This window comes from Clarias gariepinus, chromosome 11, assembly GCF_024256425.1.
Source record: "Clarias gariepinus isolate MV-2021 ecotype Netherlands chromosome 11, CGAR_prim_01v2, whole genome shotgun sequence".
NCBI lineage: Eukaryota > Metazoa > Chordata > Actinopteri > Siluriformes > Clariidae > Clarias > Clarias gariepinus.
In genome coordinates, this window is record NC_071110.1 from 18,164,394 (window position 1) to 18,183,917 (window position 19,524).

Here is a 19,524-nt window from a genome sequence, read left to right on the forward strand (position 1 = left end):
TTTTTTTGCACAGATGCGCAGTGATTAGCGCATCAGGAGACAGCCATGCTGCTGTTGAGGGACTCTGTTAAAAATGATCAAAGAGCAGGAAAAGAAGTGGGAAAGCATGATGAAAAAAACACCCATTCCTGTAATTAATTTAGTCAGTTGTAAAAGTGTTAATGGCATGCAAACTCATGCATAAGTTACAGAGCAGTTTCATTACCCATTAAGAAGCACAGCTGTGCTGCATCTTAATTACCTTCTCTGGCAGACACACAGGCTGTAGATGTAAGCTGAGATTAATGCCAGTTTTTATTTTTTTGGTGAGATGGATGTGTAGCTGTTTAATCTTGCCTGCTTTGCTTGTTTGATTTCTTTTTGTGTGCAGCCTTCATGCTCGCCACGCCGCTGAACTCCCTGGCTGAACAAAACCTTGTAGCTCCGAACTGTGTCTGCTTGCTGAAGAAAAGTGTCACCAACGTTCTTAAGGATGGACGGTCAGGGCATATTTTTCACTTTAAGATTCCTGATTTATTTCTTCCCTACTCATGACCGTAGGCAGGTATTAACATAAAGAGGCAAATGGGCAGGGTTATGCTTCCTAAGCTAAGGGTATTTAACTAAAATTGGTCAAGGGCCAGTTGTGTAACTAAACTAAGCAACTAAAGCTTTACCCTGTAGGGGTTTTAGGCTTGATTTCTCTCTTTATAAATATCATGAAGAAAAAGACCCCTGGTGATTAGTTATGATCGGCGGTCTTGGCATGCATAACATGCCGTGTTCACCAGCAGCTGATTTTGTGCCACTGAGACCAAACACGACTGACAGCAGGGTTCTGGAACTGTCTGAACTTTTTAAAAATAAAATCTCAGCATGACCACTGCTATGTCGGTCTTCTAAAAGCCACCAAAAACACATTAGTAGCAAATAATGGAATGTAAATGAAACATGCTGATCGACAAAAAAAAAAAATCTCATTTACTAGGGCTGCACAATTTATTATATATATATATATATATATATATATATATATATATATATAAATTTTGATTGTGATTTTGACATGTAAAAATTAAATGTAACATTTTGTATAGGCTAATACTAAATAATAGAACAATTAAGCACTCAAAAAATATATTAATTTTTTTTAACTTAAAAAATAAACAATTACTTAAATTATTATTATTTTAAGTTTTTTATATTAACTCTACATATGTGTATAGCCTTTTCCGATTAAATATTTGCACAGGTCTAATTTAATGCGATTAATTTTGCAGCACTATTATTAATTCACCTCCTGAACATTTGTTTCACTTAATTTTTTAAAGTCTATATCAGGCAAATTTACGAAGCAAGCAGAATATAAGCAGAACATTATCATACAGTCTAATCGTACAGAGAATTTGGGCAAATTTTGATTGGAATCACCCAAAACAGTGTAACAAGTAACAAACTTGGTGATTTCAGGAGTTTTTAACTCCTACTTGTCATACAAGTGTAAATCTGCTGTACATGACTGAACAATTGGAACAGTTGCCTTTTAATGCTTTACTGATTATATCATAGCTGTAAATAACTTACAATCTGTTTTTTATAACAAACATCTTTTTCAATGAGTGTCCTTTAGGTAAATAATTACACAGATGCGCGATTGCTTCTGTAGCAGGTTCTCTGCTGCAACCAGAGATGGTTCATGTTGAAAAGAGTAGAAATACTGAACTACTTCCAGTCTTTTCCATAAGTCGACTGGTTCTGATAAAGTACTTGACTATGGTAGGTGAAATGGTTTGTCTGGGCCATATCTTACCAGTTAATGTCCCCGGTCCCAAAGTAGGGGGGTTCAAACTTTATGCAGTTCATTTAACAGTGGGAAAGCGACAAAAAACAACAACAAAAAACACTTTTCGTACAATTAATATCCTTTTAAGGAAAACTTAACTTTACTGCTGCCTCTCTACAGATGTACAGTATTTTTAGTGCCCAAGCACTGTGACATTAGCCCTGTGATGTCAGTGAGTGAAGGGAGCTTGTGTGTATATAACTGAACTGTTAAGTATGTACAATAATATTTAAGATTTGTTTCCTTTTTTTTTTCTTTTTTTTTTCTATTGACCGTTCCACTCATGGGACATGTTGAATTAAACTTGCCATTACATTTGAATTAATAATACGGCATTTATGTAATAGGGGATGTAATTGAATTAGAAGGTGTTCTTAGTATATGCTCCTCTGTACACTGTAGCACTGTGGTTATTATCTTGGACTTGGAGGTGATTAAACCTGCGGATCAGATGGCAGGAAAAATAGGAGACCCAACTCCTTATGTGGAAGGTGAGTACACACAACCAGATCTCATTCGCAGTATTGCAGCAGGTGGCAGGATTCATGCATTACAGCATTATGGTGTTTTGCACCACTGAGAGATGTATATGTTTAAACATGTGCATCAAATAAAATGTGTTTATGCAATCCAATAGTTTTTTTTTATCTTCCTCTGATTGTTTTACTAAGTCAAGTAAAAAACAAAGCAATATTATGTCAACTGCTTATTGAACATACCTGGCCAGCAGCTTTGTTGGTGCTTGGGCTACCATTATATCTTCTACTTATTGAATGCCCCTAGAGAAATCTGCATCATCATTGTCACACCTCCTTATTTAAAACACCATTAAATCTTGAGTTGCTTTTAAGTTGGTTTTGTGCTTTATTGTCTCAGGTCAGTCCAAAGCTCCACAGGCTCTACCGGCTGCACCTGCCCCTGCTCCTTCTGCTTCAGCACGTCCTCTGCAGTCACAAAATGGAGGTATTTGTCTGTGTTTTAATCGCACCATACAATTTCTTATGTGTTTCATCAACATAGTGCATTTCTTGTAAGCGTGTTGCGTTGAAGTTTTACACCAAAATAGCACCATTATTTGAAAACGGTAAATACAGTCGTTTGTGCATTCCCACTTGTGTCCAGCAGGTGGCAGATGGATTTTTTTTTTCCTTGTGCTAAATTTAGTGACACATTTCATGTAATGGCTTCCATCATTTCAGTGTAGTTGTTAAACACTTTTTAAATGTAGTTTTTAACAAAGTGTAGCAGAAATCTTGGTCTGATTTTTTTTCCTGTAACATCCTTTGCAAATAACCAAGACATCAGCTAAAAAAAATATATAAATATTTTTTAACAAACTCGTACTGTGTTGATGAAATATTTGTTACACCATCAAATTTTCACACCTTCTAAGTTGTAGATGGCATGTATTTAATAAAATTTTCCAAGATGTTTGTGTTGGCATGTGAAATGGATTTTGTGCAGTGATCAACAACAGAGACTGAATTTTCTTTAAAAAAAATTTAATTTGCATAAATATTCAGCCAGTCATAGTGGCATTATTACTTTTTTTTTTTTTTTTGATGGGGCTTTGCACAGTAGTGGATACTTAATTAACTGTGGCTGTCTGGTCTAGGTTTAGCGTTCTGCATGCTTCAATGCCTTCTCTTTCACACTGTTCTCATTAGGCTCCATGAATAGAGGCTCCAGTCGTGATTTTGGGAAGAAGCCCATGACTGCCCCCAGCACACCAGGAGGCACTTCGAAAGTAGTGCCTATTGCAAGCCTTAATCCCTACCAGTCAAAGTTAGTATAAATGTCTTTGTTTTTAATCCCTGACTTGTTGTCAGGCTTGTGTATCTGTGCACATCATCACTCTGCAATGCGTTTTAAATCTGGAAGACTGAACTGAGTTATGTGTTTTGTAGATGGACCATTAGAGCACGAGTCACTAACAAGAGTTCCATTCGTACCTGGAGCAACTCTCGAGGGGATGGAAAGCTCTTTTCAATGGAGATTGTTGATGAAAGTGTAAGAATTGAATGTTTTGTATTGGTTTAGCAGTAGAGCCCATTCCAATGAGTGTGTTAACCCCTGACTTTTATTGATTGTGGTGTTTATAGGGTGAGATTAGAGTGACTGGGTTTAATCAGGAGGTGGACAAATTCTACTCCCTGATCGAACAAGGAAAGGCAAGTATTTTTTTCCCCCTGACTTGTCCCTTTTGTGGTTAGTGTCTTAGTGTGGAAGTGTCAACTTAATGTGGAATGTTAAACTTGGACTTTTAATTAAATATATCATATAGATCCAGAACAAATTATGTTGCTCATATGTTCATTTCTAAAATGCAGAATTAGACCAATCTAGCACTATTTTCCATAACTAAAACCTCTCAGGTCAGACTAGATAACTCTTTAAAAAAAATGCTGTTTTTTTGTTGTTTTTCTTACTTTCTGATCTGCTTACACTCCATTCTAGGTTTATTACATCTCTAAGGGCACTCTGAAGATTGCCAACAAACAGTTCACATCTCTTAAGAACGACTACGAGATGACTCTAAACGGCGAGTCGACCATTATCCCCTGTGACGACAGCCATGATGTTCCCATGGTGCAGTGTGACTTTGTTTCTATTGCTGATTTGGATGCTCGGGATAAGGATGCCATTGTAGGTGAGTGTACAAGTCGTCATCATTAACAACAGACATTTTGATAATTAGCGTGAGTAGTGCAGATAGGGCAAACCGGAACCTCTTTGAGATTGATGCGTCACCGGCCCAGGAGGCTGTGGTAATTATAACAGTGGTGATGAATTCCGTATTAATAATAGCGATGACAGTAATAGCCTGTGGCCCAATTTGACATTCCATCTTTTTTTTTTTTTTTTTTTTTCTTCTTTTTTTTGTGGGGGTTGCACAGGAGGGAAGACTCTGTCAACGATGAAATAAGAAGGTAATAAAGAGAATAGTAATTATCATAATGGAGGCAGGAGCAGGGTACAGTGCCGCATGCTTGTGTGTTTCTGGCAGGTTTTGAGATGGCTGTCTGTGGTTATTTGTGAAATATTCTTAATAGCGCTCAAATGAGTCATAACGGTATTAGATAAGAGGATTAAGATGGCGGCAGAGAGGAACAAATGTGGGAGCTTGCCATAATGAAACTGACGTGTTATTGGATTACACACAGAATAAGTGAGTCTGTCCAATGCTATGTTGCTACAAACAGGTTTGCACCTAAGGTATTAGAAGTATATATAAAAAGTGTTACTCAAGCATTATATAGTGAAGCATTTCATTGCAACAAGCATCAGCTGGTAGCCATGTGCAATAAGAAACTAATAGACATTATTTCTGCCTTTTAGATGTGATCGGTGTCTGTAAGAGTGTGGAGGATGTGACGCGTATTACAACTAAGAACAGTCGCGAGGTTTCCAAGAGGAATATCCAGCTGATGGACATGTCTGGCAAAATTATTCAAGTCACCATGTGGGGAAAGGAGGTGAGGCCTTAACCACCCTGGAGGGGTAGGAACTGCAGGGGCAGGTTTCTGTTTGTGCTCTTCAGAGAATATATTGTAATTAGATGTTTAATTCATCATATAAAACTTTACACAAGACCTTGCTGCGCAATTAATCCTACTTCAATGGTTACCGCAGTGTAAGCTTCCAGAAAGTAGACAGTGGGAGGCTTCGACAAGCGAACTGCTTAAGAATCTAAAATAAGAGCGCCACTTTTGGACTTTTAAGTACATTAACAACAATCTCACATTTTGAGCTCATGTACTATTAGAAACTGTACTAGCAATTGGTTATTGTTATGAGGACAAATGCTGAAAATAATAGCAAGCAGCAAGAATGTAATTAAGGAGGATTAGGTTCTTACAGATCAGGAACTCTTCTAGTTTGGTTTATTGGTAAGTGATTAATTATATTATATTCTTAATTGTTATTTCCCAAAGACAGAATTGTGTGGTAACAGCACAGTGCATAAAATGCAGACCTAACCCTAAATCCAAAAGCTTCAAATTAGAACAAGAGCTTCGGATAATCTTCACATCAAACATCAGGATAAAGAAAAACTGTAATCTCAGTAACTTTGGTTATGATAGCCTTGTTGATAAAAGTGATAGAAGCAGGGCCAGATCGAGCTGGCAGGTACAAGCTGCCATGAAGGCTAAAGTAACTCAAATAACCACACTTTTATAGTATGATGATGAGAAAAGATCTCAACCTGCACAGAATATAAAACATTGGGGTAGTTACAACATTAGTAGGTTGTACTCCTTATTTTCTCCAAGAACAGGAAGCTGAGGCTGTCATGGACACACACACTCCCAATCCTGGCAGTTGAAGATTATTAAAAAGCATCTCTTTTTTCCTTCCCCAAGTGTATTCTGCATGTTTTTAACCTTTATTTACAAGATTTTATAAATTGTGCCACTGCCATATTGGAAAACTGTATAAATAAAGAGGTGTTCCTATTAAAGTGGAGTGAACAGTAAGCCCAATATTGTGTAGGTTCCAATTGTGCTTCCAGAGAAGTTCTAGCCCCTTGGCGCTTAACACTTTAAGACCTTTGACACGTGTCGTTTCCGGCTTCAGGACATTTGACATTAAAAACTTTGGGTGTTGTGGATTGCAGTATGGGGCCTCTATGGATTGTATTTATGTGTCTGGTGCATTCAATGGATTCTCGGTTGGGTAGATATCTGGGAAATTTGGAAGCTGAATTAACAAACTTTAACTCTTTGCCCCAATATCTATCTTCAGTCATTTGTGCTGCGTTGACTCTTCTCTGAGATCAGACTGGACCAGACAGGCCTTTGCTTCCTACAGCAGTTGCATTGGGTACCGATGATCCTGTCTCCCGTTTCAGTATATAATTGTTAATCAATGTTATTCAATTCAATTCAATTTTATTTATATAGCGCTTTTAACAATGGTCATTGTCTCAAAGCAGCTTCACAAAGAAAGAAATTCATATAAAAAAACAAAACAAACAAAAAACAAAATATATATATATATATATATATATATATATATATATATATATATAAAAAATAAGATAATTTCACATCATAGTGTTAATAGTGTTTTTGCCGATTGGTGTATATTATATTCTTTGCCACAGAATTGATTTATTTGTAGGATTTATTTCTTTAGGGTTTAAATACTGGTGCTATCACTGTTTATAAACCTAAAAGTAGCAATTTGTCTCACAACTATTTTAGGCTTAATTTATTGTTTCTCATCCTTATTGCAGTATTCATGTGCAAGGCATGAAATACATCAGTGAACTGGATAGTAATAGAAAAAAATGGGATATTGATTTGAGGTCTATTATCAATGTTCCATATTGGATTAGGGCACTCTGATACACACTGTTGATTTTTATTGAACAACTGTTTAGTTTTCTAAGAGGGTTATGTAAAGTGTTTATGGTGACATTTATGTAACAGTTTTGTCCTCAGGAGCACACACAGCACAATATTATTTCTATATTAGTGTCTGAGTCTTGATATCGGTCTTGTCTATTGCATTCGGCTTCAGACCTGACTGCACCAGATCTCCGTGCCTTTTATGGATTATGCATGCATGTTCCTCATATCATATTCCTAATCATGGCTAAACATTTTGTCTGTGCAAAAGCCTGTGCATTTAAAGATCTTTGGTGCATGCAAAGTGTCCACCTGTTAGCAAAGGTTTCATTTTGAAATACAGTTAACGCCATTCTATGCTATGCTTTTGGTCTTGTACAACAATAATTAGCAAATAGAATAGCTAATATCCTGTTTAGAAACAATTTCAGTCATTGCTCTGTTTGGTTGTAAAAGACATTGAATTATAATTGCAGGTACTAATTTCTTTCGGCCTTTTCTCGCTTTAGGCCGAGACATTTGATGGCACCGGGCAGCCTATCTTGGCTATAAAAGGTGCCAAACTCTCTGATTTTGGAGGGCGTTCACTTTCCACACTCTTCTCCAGCACGCTGATGATTAACCCTGACATTCCAGAGGCATACAAACTGCGAGGCTGGTGAGTGAGCTGTCCATGTCATTATGGGTTTACTGATGTAATTACTTATCCAATGTGAAAGAAATTAAAAGACGTTTTAGCACAAGTTTTCAGTGACAAGTGCAAGTATTTGTATTGTAAAGATATAAAATTGTGTGCCTTTTTTTGATTATCAGTATACCTGAGCAGTAGCTTTTTCATGAGCAGCCACAAGAAACATTGCACATCCTCTCATTCCTGACTCATTTTGTGTTGTACTACTTGTTAAAATTGGGACATGCAAAGATGAGGTGCTAAAAATGCCCACTGCAGAAAGCTGCATATAAATGGATTTAGAACCAAGATGAGTTTTCTCTCTGAAGATTTGTCAGCCTCCTCATTCAGAGCTGATATAAAGCAGTAAATCACAACCCCACACTAATATTTTACATTTCCCTTTTGACTCTTGTGAAAATGTAGTGTACATTGCCTTCAGTATGCTTGTGTGCATTGCCTCATGTACACGCAAAAGTAGAACAGGCTTCAAGTTTTTTTTTTTTTTTTTTACCTAAGTGTGGAAAGAGAATGTGTAATAGATAGACACGGAGCAAAACTGGGTTGAACAACATACTCGTGTCTGCCTCCATTATAAGCGCACAGGGGCCTACTTACTCCTTGCAGAAAGAAAGAATTATAAAACAGCTTTGACTCATGTGCATCTTTTTCTGCCAGTTCAGTTATTTATTCTTCAAGTTATGGTATGTGATCGTTATCCAGCAATAAACAAGTAACAAGTTTGATTTTCATGTTTTAAATTTCTCGGTTTTCTTATAGCCCTATGTCCTGTAAGTAGTAGAAAATATAAATGTTTAACTGTTGAACATAGTTTGTTTAATTTTTAACACACCTATAGTTGAAATTAAAGCACCATCATTTGTCACATATTTATGATAGTTGGAAATGGCATTGGATTTTATTCCATCCTTGCGATCTCGGTGTGAAACTGAAAGCACTTGTTTAGAAGTAATTAGTAACTGAAAAAGGTGGCACAGGTGGGGACAAATCCAGCCAGTAGAACAAAATTTCATGTTTTAAATTATTATTATTTTTTTTCATAGTTGACTGGCAGACTGTTAGTCTACTTACTGCTCACTGTTGAATTTCTCGTGTATATGTAAACCAAATCCACATCAGAGCTGTAACTATAGTGTACATTGTTTTCTGATTGCTGCCATCTTCATAACTACACAGGTCAGATTTTACTAAGCATGCAGAGATGACAAGTTTTTTTCCATGCAGGTATGTGATATGGGGCTGAGCAAAATAAAAAGCAGTGTAAATCTCAGTTGGGTATCTTTTGGTTTTTATTCGGTCCCGCTTCACTGGGGCCAGGTATGCACACACTGCCAGCTGATGTCTGCATGCTATTAAACATGGTGCATCCCATGTGTTCTCAAATGTTATATTAGGTTTGACGTGTTTCCCCCTCTACACATAATCTTTGAAAGGCATTTGTTGCGTGTTACAGCTTCAGAATGCTTTGTTGTGAAATACAGCTACACCGTAGAATGTTTTAGGCAATTTAAAGCTTTTGACATTTTAATTTCAGCACGATAAGCTTATTTCCAGAGTTGTGCTTTTAAGTTGGAATGTAAAAACAGCATAGACACTTGCATTACTAAAAACATTAGTTGGGTTTATAACATTTGAGCTTTCAACCTCGCTCTCACTTGCATTTACTTAGGGAATAATTTTTTACATACAGTGGCACCGAAGTGAGGCACTGAAATCTTTGCTCTGATTCGGTTCTAGTGCAGACCAGTTGTATCAGTACCGGTGCTACAGTATATTGGCATCCGGTTTCGGTACCCAAGCCTAATGTTGAATGATTATAAACTTCTCATTAATATGCTTTACCTAGTAACACAAGTGAAGACTACAGTTGGAGGGGGTTGAGTATGTTTATGTAAGCATGTTAACCCAACAATGATTTAACAATGATTTCAAACACCCTCTTTGAAAACTATAGTGATTATGAGCACCAACGCCTGGAATTTACTTGTTTGTATACAGTACAGTGCAAAAGGTCTTGAGCGACTCCTCTTTTCTTTATCTTACATTAAAATAAATAAGATAAAATACAACATCCAACATGTCTACAACAATACAAGTTACAACATATTGGTTTTCACTTGCACAGTGGGCTAGATGGTAGGCATGGAATCACCAGAGATCCACCCGATACAATATCTTAATACCTTCTGTAAGTGCCAATTTGTATTGTGTTTCTGAAAGTAACAAGATTTTATAAATGTCCTAATGAGGATATTTGAGGAGATATTATCTCACATTTCTACTAGATAGTAAGATTGTGATTTGTCTATCCCTGTTACAAGTATAAACTAAAAAGGAGTATAAATAAGTTTAGTAGTAGCCAGGTTACAAGCATAGACATTTTAAAATAGTTCAGTGTTGACATTTTCATTGCAACACTGGGTAAGTCAAAATGCATGCTAAACAATCATTGTTTAGGCATTGTGTCTCTGGTCACACTAAGCACCGCTTCACTTCACATCGATTGAGCTGTCCATTTGATTATAGATCTTACCACTCAAGCTAACAATCAGCGCTGAAGTCCAAGTTAAAAGCAAGTGTCTTGGAGGTTTGATTAATTCCGCCCAGTGTGTTTCATTTATTTACTTCCCAATAACACAAGTCTTGTTCCTTGCGGAAAATCAGATGAAAGCTGTAAATAATGGTTGAAATAATGAGCCTTGCATTATTCTCTGCTGCAGTTGACATGCAGTAAAACTATATTTTCTAAAGCTTGTAAACATTGTAGATAATTATTTTTAGAGAGATCTGTCGGTATTATTTACATAATGAGAATTGTGGAATTTGCCTGATCAGGCAGTGAAAAGACAAACAGATGCGAGAGCTCTTGACTCCTTATGTTGTGCTTGCTTCTAGTTGTGCATAGGTTTGGGATCCTACATGCCTGTCTTTCTTATACTAAGAGGGGTGGATGCTCACTGAGTGGTATTAATTAGTTTGGGAGCTTAAGTCAAGAGGCAGGCTTATGTTACAGTCCTGATGTAGGAAAAGACTCTTTAATGTTTCCAAGGGATTCTTCTCTCATATCAGGGATAATAAGCCGGAAATGTTGGCAGTTCCATAGTTTATGGTTGAAGGCTCAGAGGTGCCACAAATTAGCAGCACTGGAATAACAGATAAATCACTTAAGATCTGTTTAATAGTTACTAAGGTCTGTTTCACTTCAACTTGCTGAAAAATCCTTTTTAAGGAGGTCAAATTATACAAAACACCCTTGTATGTCATTGATCACGGTAATCAGAGGAAAAATTAACCTCAGTCTTTTGCAGGCATCATATGAATTATATAAGGCAGAGTATTTCTTTAATTGCTCTGCAACCACATAAATGATGAGCATCCCAGTTTTGTGCACCATTTTATCTTGTAGAGCATTTTCTCTTGGTTGCACTGATGTAGAACTGTAAGAGCTTATAAAATGCCGTCAGATCTTTCAGCTGCATCTTTAAAGGAAAGAGGCTTTGCATTAAAATTAGATTTGCTCTGAGCTCTGGCACTGCTATATCTCTGCTTTAAGCAAGTACTTAATAATTAAAATGGCTAATTAATTTTGAGATTCATTCAAATACTGTGTTTTTTCCTCCCCCCCCCTGCAGCAGCAGCAGCACATTTGCTCCAGCTTTTTATGCTCAATAAATACCTCCATTATCAAATTGTTAACCATTTCTTTAGATTAGGAAAAATATTTATGTCCTGAGAGCTTTGGTTTTCTGTATGTGTGCTGTAAACCCGTATTAACCTGCAGTTAATCATGCCATTATAGTTAAATTAAACCCAGTTTGGTTTATGTTCTGTTAACTTTTAATCTGAATGCATTGTCATGCTGATGTATTGCAGCTGAAATTTTCTCCATTAGATGGCATCACAGCTTTGGTGGACATGAATCCTGTTCTTGTAGTGGAGTCTTTCTGGTGTGACTCATCCTTTTTTCATTCACTTGCCCATCTCTGTTTTTCTCCTGTCCATTTAGGCATATGTAGTTTGTAGGTTTATCACAATTTTTCAGCATTTGGCTTAGAGTTTGTTTTCTATGAATACTTGTACTATAAAATGTCAGGGCCACCACAGTCCACGTTATAAACTCTTGTCATCAGTCTGGCAAAAGAATGGCTTGTTCTTGCACGGAACATTGTAATGGTTTTGTGCCATGCAAGTTCAGCATTTTTAACTTCATTTTAAACTGCCTCTATTTCAGACCTGTCATAGTTTTGACAGTTGCTTCTGTCATCTTTTAAAAATGTCTGTCACTCTAATGTTTAGAGTGTGTTTAGCTGTAACTGTAGCACTGGTTTATTTTTTAATAAAGATAACTTGTCTCGTAAAACAAATGTGCACTACATAAGTGAAAAATCATTCATGTTTTTGGACTGCAAAACGCAATTAAACTTTTTAAAATATGGCATTTTCAAACTTCATTATATTCTTACTTCGAACAGGTATCAATGAAAAAATAGTTTCCTGTTTCCACATAAGAAAAATAAAATAATTTTATTTTAGCTAAAGATTTTATTTAAACATTGAACATCTTCAATGTTGTTGGTATTTAAGACCATGGCTGAAAGTTGCTTTAGTGCCCTTTCTCTGATCCATAAGTGATCTGATCCATAACTTAAATCATGAGCTGATCCAAACTGTGTTTTGTAATCCATTGCATCCATCTCTAATAATTAGTAACACACTTTAAAAGGAACATTTTTTATATGTTCATGCAGTTAGTGGCACAAGACCATTTAGTGCTTTATGGATCAAAAGTAGTATTTTAAATTCGATGCGAAATTTCACAGGGAGCCATTGCTCCATTCTGAACTAACTGAAGCTTGTTTATGCACCCAGATGAACAACCAGACAGTAAGGCATTACAACCTAGAAGTGACAAAAACATGAAATAATTTTTCTGCATCGTTTAGTGACGATATATTCCTTATTTTGGCAATATTGCTGAGATGAAAGAATGCTATTCTGGTAATATCTACATGAGTTTCAAATGACAGCTTGAAATATAAAATCACACCAAGGTCTTCTACTGTTGCACATGATGGAACAGAAAGGCTATCTAAAGTTACAAAGCTACATAAGCCTACTTCTAGTTATATGTGGTCCTAGTACCAGAACTCCTGTCCTGTCCGGATTAAGCAGAATGAAGTTAATTTACATCCAGTCTCTTATGTCCTTCTCTTATGGCCTAAAAACTAACCCTGTGTAACACCAAACATGACTTGAGAACAGGCAGAATAATCACCATTTAAATCTACAAACTGATAATGATCAGTCAAGTAGGATCTGAGTCAGGAAAAGGCTGTTCTCTTAATTCCTACAACATTTTCTAATCTATGAAGGAGGATACTATAATCAATAGTAATCAAAAGATGCACTGAGGTCAAGTAGTACAAGCAAAGAGCAGTCACAATCAAGTACTCACAATCAAGTAGTACACTGATCAGAGCCCAATAGGGGGTCATTTACTACTTTAAGTGCTGTCTCTGTGCTATGATGAGGCCTATATCCTGACTTGTACAGTTGTAAGGTAAAGATGAGGTTTGATGTTGGGCAGCTGACGGGTCAAGGTCAGGTTTCTAAATTAGTAGTTTAATAACTGCTAATTAAAAAAATTCTGAAACATGTGCATACGTGCCAGCTTTACAGTTTTATTATACTATATGTATAGATTAATTTCCACCTGCAGAAAACCTACTCACCATGTTACACCATTGTGTGTAATATCTGCAGATTCTTATGGCTAAAAATCCCAGCTTGTAGGCAGTTTTCATCACAGGCAAATGTGATTTCTGTGAATTTGACTGACTCTAATGTTGGCTGTTTGAACATTTAATTGAAGCTCTGCCATGTGACTGGCTGATTAGATATTTGCATGAATGAGCAGGTTTACATGTGTTCTAATTAATACAACCAGTGAGGAATTATGTTAAGAACTTTTATAATAGCGTAGTGTATCAGGCTTGTTTTGGTCCTTGCTATAATTTCATCAGCTCCTATATTTAGAATTATAATCAAAAGTTCAAACCTTTTTAAATATGTAATTTCACGAGATTTCTAACTTCTTATAATCTAATGCAGATCAAAGTGGCAAGAATTAAAAAGCGAGTCTAGTGGACATGGGGCATGCAGGTGGTGACGGGAATAATTTTAAGGCTAACAAATTTCTAGCTCTTGAATTTATAACTTGTGCATCTGTTATGGACCCACACCCAGCAAGAAAATACATCCAATAACATCATCTTGAACATTTATCTCCTTAGTAAATTAAAGTCATTCCAAATGGCCTCTTAACCGTCCATGTTGTTCTGTTGACGATGAACAGAAGCTACAACGCTAACTAGATTCTAACACACAGCTGAATCCCACATTCCTGTCTAATCTCTGATCAAGGCTACTACATGGTGTTGGAACAAGTGATTGGTCACCCTAGCAAAATAGCTTTCCATTTAACGCTGTTTGGGATTTAACTTTGAAACCACGGAAGTTAACATAGCTGAATTGAAACAGACAAAACTTAGTATGATAAATATTTTGGATTTTTTTGCCAAATGTACCATATTTGGGGAGGAATGTAGACATTGCACACACAAATTACACACAAATCTACGTATATTTCATTTGGCACTAGTTAAAATATCTTTAACATGGATGTCATTTTAAGCCAGTTCACTAAGCTGGGCTGCCTTATCAAGCACATAATGTGTGTTCTCTTTTATTTTTAAATGGATCATGTGCTCTGCCAACATTTGTCTTTGGGTGTATATTCCTCTTGATATGTCACGCAGTGATTTTATGTTTCTTTTTCCTGCTGTCTGACCTAGTTGGTTTGGCTCGCTTTAGGCATGCTGCAGTAAGCACTTGCTTGTCAGTCCTGCACTCGAAACTCATGCCACCTCCAATTTGTCCATCTTGTGTCTTGCTCCTATGTTCACACTATGGCTTTTGCTTTATTTTTGGTGTTTATAGCGCTGACAGCAATTTTCTCTCCTTCAATTAAGAGACATTGTTTTTATAGGTTGAGCCTAAGCAAACTTGAAAATAAAAAAGCTTTAAATTTTTTTTTTTTTTTTTTTTTTTTTAAATAAAAAAGCTACAGTACTTCGTCCCTAATGTTCTTTAACCCTATATTTGCTGAATGTGTGTTTTTCAGAACAAGCTTGACAGAAATAGTGCTTTTAATCAGAAGTGGGTTGAGTCATTTACACTTTGTTCAGCACGTTATATGTTTAGCCCGTTATTCGTTCACTGTATAGCAAAGCAGAAACGAAGCACAGCAATGAGAGACCTTGTTTCAAGCTGGGGAAAGCAACTTATATTTCAGTGGGAATTAGAATTGGTGAGACCACACGCAAGACTCACTTGCTTGTTTATTAATGGGTCCTTTACAATTAAAGACCAGTGTTTTCAAGGGTAAGACTGGACCTCTGTATTTATCATATTGCTACTCTCGCAGCAATTTATGCCTCCAGCCTATATAGGAGAGCACTTTATTGATCCATCGCACGTTGTCCCAACTTGAGTGGGTTTTGTTTCTCTGCCTCATTCTTTCCTCAGTCACTCCGGAGCACCCCAGGCAATCTGTGAAAATGGATTTCTAATTCACCAGCCCAACCCTGACCCCATCACAGTCAACTGTCCCAGTGCTGTTGATTCATTTCACAAGTAGCCCCACTGCTGCCATTACTGTTGCTGGTTTTAAGCCCTCTTTTTTCCCAGCTAGAGCTGCTTTCTCAGCTTTTTAATAAAATTTTTTTTTTTTTATCACAGTTTAGATATTGACTCCTTACTTGCGTCGTTAAGAAACAAGGGGGAAAAAAGTCACATAAAATCAACCACCTTGGCATGTTTGTATGTTGACAGGTATGATAAAGAAGGTCACGCCCTGGATGGTCAGTCCATGACAGAAATGAGAGGAGTAGGAGGAGGTGGCCCCACTAACTGGAAGACTTTGGCAGATGTCAAAAACGAGCACCTTGGTCACGGAGACAAGGTAAGCACTCTGCTGATTTAACATGCTGGAAAAACTAGATTTTTTTAAATCAATGGTTTTAACTGAAGTAGTAAACATTTTGGTTAAAGTTTTGGGCACATGAAGGTCATCCAGAACTTTAATGAAGTCCCAGAAATTGCATTCATCTTGTTAAATGTGTCGGTTTTTTTAAAAATTACTCATTTGCTTATTAAACTCTCTCTTTATTTTAACCAACACTGTAGGAGCATTATCTTTTTATCTCTAAATGATGTCTCTGCTTGAACGTTGTTCATTGTGTTGGAGTTTGATGTATTTCTTTTTATTAATCACACAGTTGTGCTCTTCCAATTTAGGCTTCATTAAGCATTACTTATGTGTTTCATTTAGATAGAGAGGACAGATTAGTGGGATTTATTGAGCTTGATAATGAAGAGATTATGGTTCAGATAGTAAATCTGTGCTTTTTAGCATTGTTTGAACTTTTGACAAAGAATGTTCATGTTAGTTTAACATCATTTTGCATATTACTTTTAATGAAACAAGATCTTTGACTATATATTAACCCCTGTCAGATTAAACTCGTGTATTACTTCTTTCATTAATATGCAGAGTTATCATTCACCAGATAATGTTAAATTTAGCTCTTAAAAAAATGTAATTAAAGGTTTAACATCATTCTCTGTTGGAGATGATCTTATTGCCACGTCTACAAACTAATACCACAAGATGCCAATAAGCTAATTTTTAGTTTTTGTTTTATGTTTCTGACTAGCAATGTAAACCGCACATTGTCTACTGCATTACATCCCGGCAAATGGAAACAACACTTCTCTCTTTTCAGCTAAAACATAAATCCTACTGGTTGCATGCATCTGTTTAGGCGGAACCACCTGGATATTTATTTCCTAAAATTTGTGATCACCACTATAATTTATGTGGTGAAAAATTAAACATGCTCCAGTAGTTTTGTTAGGGCTTTATGTATTCTGCCTGAGATGTAAACTACGTGAACCCTCATAAGGAAAAGCTTAAGTGCTTCTGTGAAGTCTGCCCTGAGGCTGAATGAGTCTGAAGGAAAAAAGAACAAGGACATAAAGTTCTAAAACCACAAGTTTTCCTGAACTGAAATATATATATATATATATATATATATATATATATATATATATATATTATTATTTTTATTTTTTTTTCTATTTTGCGGTCATCTCCAATAGAAGGAAAGTTTCAGAATTAAGAGGTGCCCTTAAACATAGAGAAAATTGCATTTGAAGATTTAATGCCAGCTGTATAGCAAGCTGTGTCTGCTTTTATGAAATAATCTACTTATAGAAAACATTACTGGCAAGAAAGAATTTGAAGTTTATAATGGGAAATAAGTTCTCACATTGGTTATCAGCATCATCTACATCAGTATCAGTCTTCACCTGATGTAAATGGCACACTGCATAAAACACAAGCTTCATTAGTCTCTTCACTTGAGTGGTCTCTGTTCACACTTACAGCGCTGGGGAAATTAATTGCTGATTAATTCCTTCAGTTTTCCTCTTATAATAGAATTTATTTTAATCTGGCTTTTTAAAACTTCTTTATCTGTACAGTGTGTGTGTAATTGCTTTTGTCTGTTTTGGTAATCATTTGAAGTCTCGGACATTTTGAGTTGCTAATTGGTTTCTGGCTGAATGTATTAGCCCTATGTTGTATAACTTCCAAAACTTGATGAAATAATGAGCAAAAAATCACTTGGCTTGCAAGGTTGTACACATATTTAAGCAAACTGAGTGCATTCATCACATTGTTTGTCAAACTGGCTTTCTTCTCTGAACTATCATCTGTAGGTAAACATCCAGTCAAGGTTCAGTCTTAAAAAAAATAAAAAAAAAAAACTATTTAAACAATCTATATAAAATGGTTATTTTCATATATACGCAGTGGAACCTTGGATTGCGAGTAACTCAGTCTGCAAACATTTTGCAAAGTGAGCAAAATCTTTAAATAAATTTTAACTTGGAAAAAAAAAAGAGTACGCATGCGTTTTGTCTGCCGAGTATCACGTGATAGCAGCTGAGCCAATAGTTCTTCTCTCTCGTGCTGTGGGATTATCGGTAATCATCTCCCATGCTCAGTCTCAGTGTGCGTGCATCACTTGTATAGTCAACATCTCTGCATGTGTGTACTGTTTATTATAACATTTTACCCACACATGTGTAAAGCATTTTTTTAAATTGTGTTTAAATGTAGTAACTGTTCTTTAGTAACTTTACTGCAACAACGGCCCCTGTGAAGAAAGAGGTTAAAAAGGCTGAAGCAGTGTGGTAGATGAATCTGTTAATACTGTATTTGCATTTCAGGTAGTAAAATATTGCACTCCCTTCATAATCCTACAGGTGGTGGGCTCTAAACTTTTCGTACTATGGCAGGCAGCACAGCATACTGTGTGGTAGAAGTTTGTTTAGAATTGTAAAAATCTTTACAAAAATCTAATCAGGATATTTATTAAAATATTAATAGAATATGCAGATTAAATCAGCACCTAGGTATCAGATTGTATTGGCATGCATCTTAGGATTTCTTTTTTTCTGTAATTTAAAGTCTCGGACATTTGCGTGCGTGTGTATCTCTCTCTCTCTCTCTCTCTATATATATATATATATATATATATATATATATATATAGGGAGTAACTCCGTTTGCAAGTGTTCCGCAAGACGAGCAAAGTTTTTAAATAAATTTTGACTTGGAAAACGAATAAGTCTTGGTTTACGAGTACCGAGTATCATGTAGCACGCATGCTTTTCTTGTTTTGACGCCGAGCGACATGTGATCACAGCTTAGGCATCATTTTTCTCTCTTTTGCACTGCGGAATTGTGTGTAATCGTCTCCCCTGCTAGGTCTTAATGCGCGTCTCCTACAGGTATAATCAACATCTGTGCACGTGTAATGTATCTTTAGATAGCTAAATGGGATGAAGTCATGGCTTGACTTTTGGTACAGACAAATAGTGCAAAGGTAACAGAGAAAGAAGCAAATTGGAAACAAAAATATTTTTTCACCAAGAGCCATGGCAGATGTGTGCCTCACATGTTGAGACTGGAGCAGTAATTAAGGATTTTATGTCATATGACATTTTATAAGTAATGAAGAATTATGAGTAATGCAAAACAAATTTAGACGATAAGAGAGCAATGAATCTGAATAGTTAAAGCTAACCTGGTAGATAATTAGAGAAATAGGGAACGTTAGCAATGTAGGAGCCATGCTTTTACAACAACTAAGCATTGAGAATTTTTCCTGTGCTATTTAAAGAGTATAGTCAATGTCATTTATCTTAATGAGGAACATAAATTTTAAAATATATAATTTTGCCTGTCACAATTACAGTGTTTATGGCATACCATGCTGCAATACTTCCTCTAAAATATAATTCAGATTGCTGTTGCTTTTCCATGTTTTAATGGATTTATAATGTGCCTGATTATGTAACACTAAATAGGTGCTATTTTATATATAATTGCCATTTTTTGGAATGGAAATAATACTATTTATGATATTTAATGATGCAAAAATAAAAGGTAACATCAGGTGGAAAAAAAAAAAAAAAAAAAAAAAACACACATCTGTGCACGTGTGTTAAAATTTAAATTTTGTCAAA

General features: G+C 36.0%; 1 protein-coding gene across 1 annotated transcript in view; it reads left to right on the forward strand.

The window, feature by feature from the left end:
• Nucleotides 1-19,524, forward strand: part of rpa1 (replication protein A1) — a 38,773-nt gene that overhangs the window by 4,687 nt on the left and 14,562 nt on the right. Inside the window, exons 4-13 of the mRNA XM_053506696.1 lie at nt 371-479; nt 2,225-2,313; nt 2,699-2,785; nt 3,490-3,607; nt 3,730-3,832; nt 3,925-3,993; nt 4,280-4,472; nt 5,162-5,298; nt 7,686-7,834; nt 15,761-15,890. Coding sequence (XP_053362671.1) covers nt 371-479; nt 2,225-2,313; nt 2,699-2,785; nt 3,490-3,607; nt 3,730-3,832; nt 3,925-3,993; nt 4,280-4,472; nt 5,162-5,298; nt 7,686-7,834; nt 15,761-15,890 — 1,184 coding nt within the window. The remainder of the gene's footprint in view (nt 1-370; nt 480-2,224; nt 2,314-2,698; nt 2,786-3,489; nt 3,608-3,729; nt 3,833-3,924; nt 3,994-4,279; nt 4,473-5,161; nt 5,299-7,685; nt 7,835-15,760; nt 15,891-19,524) is intronic.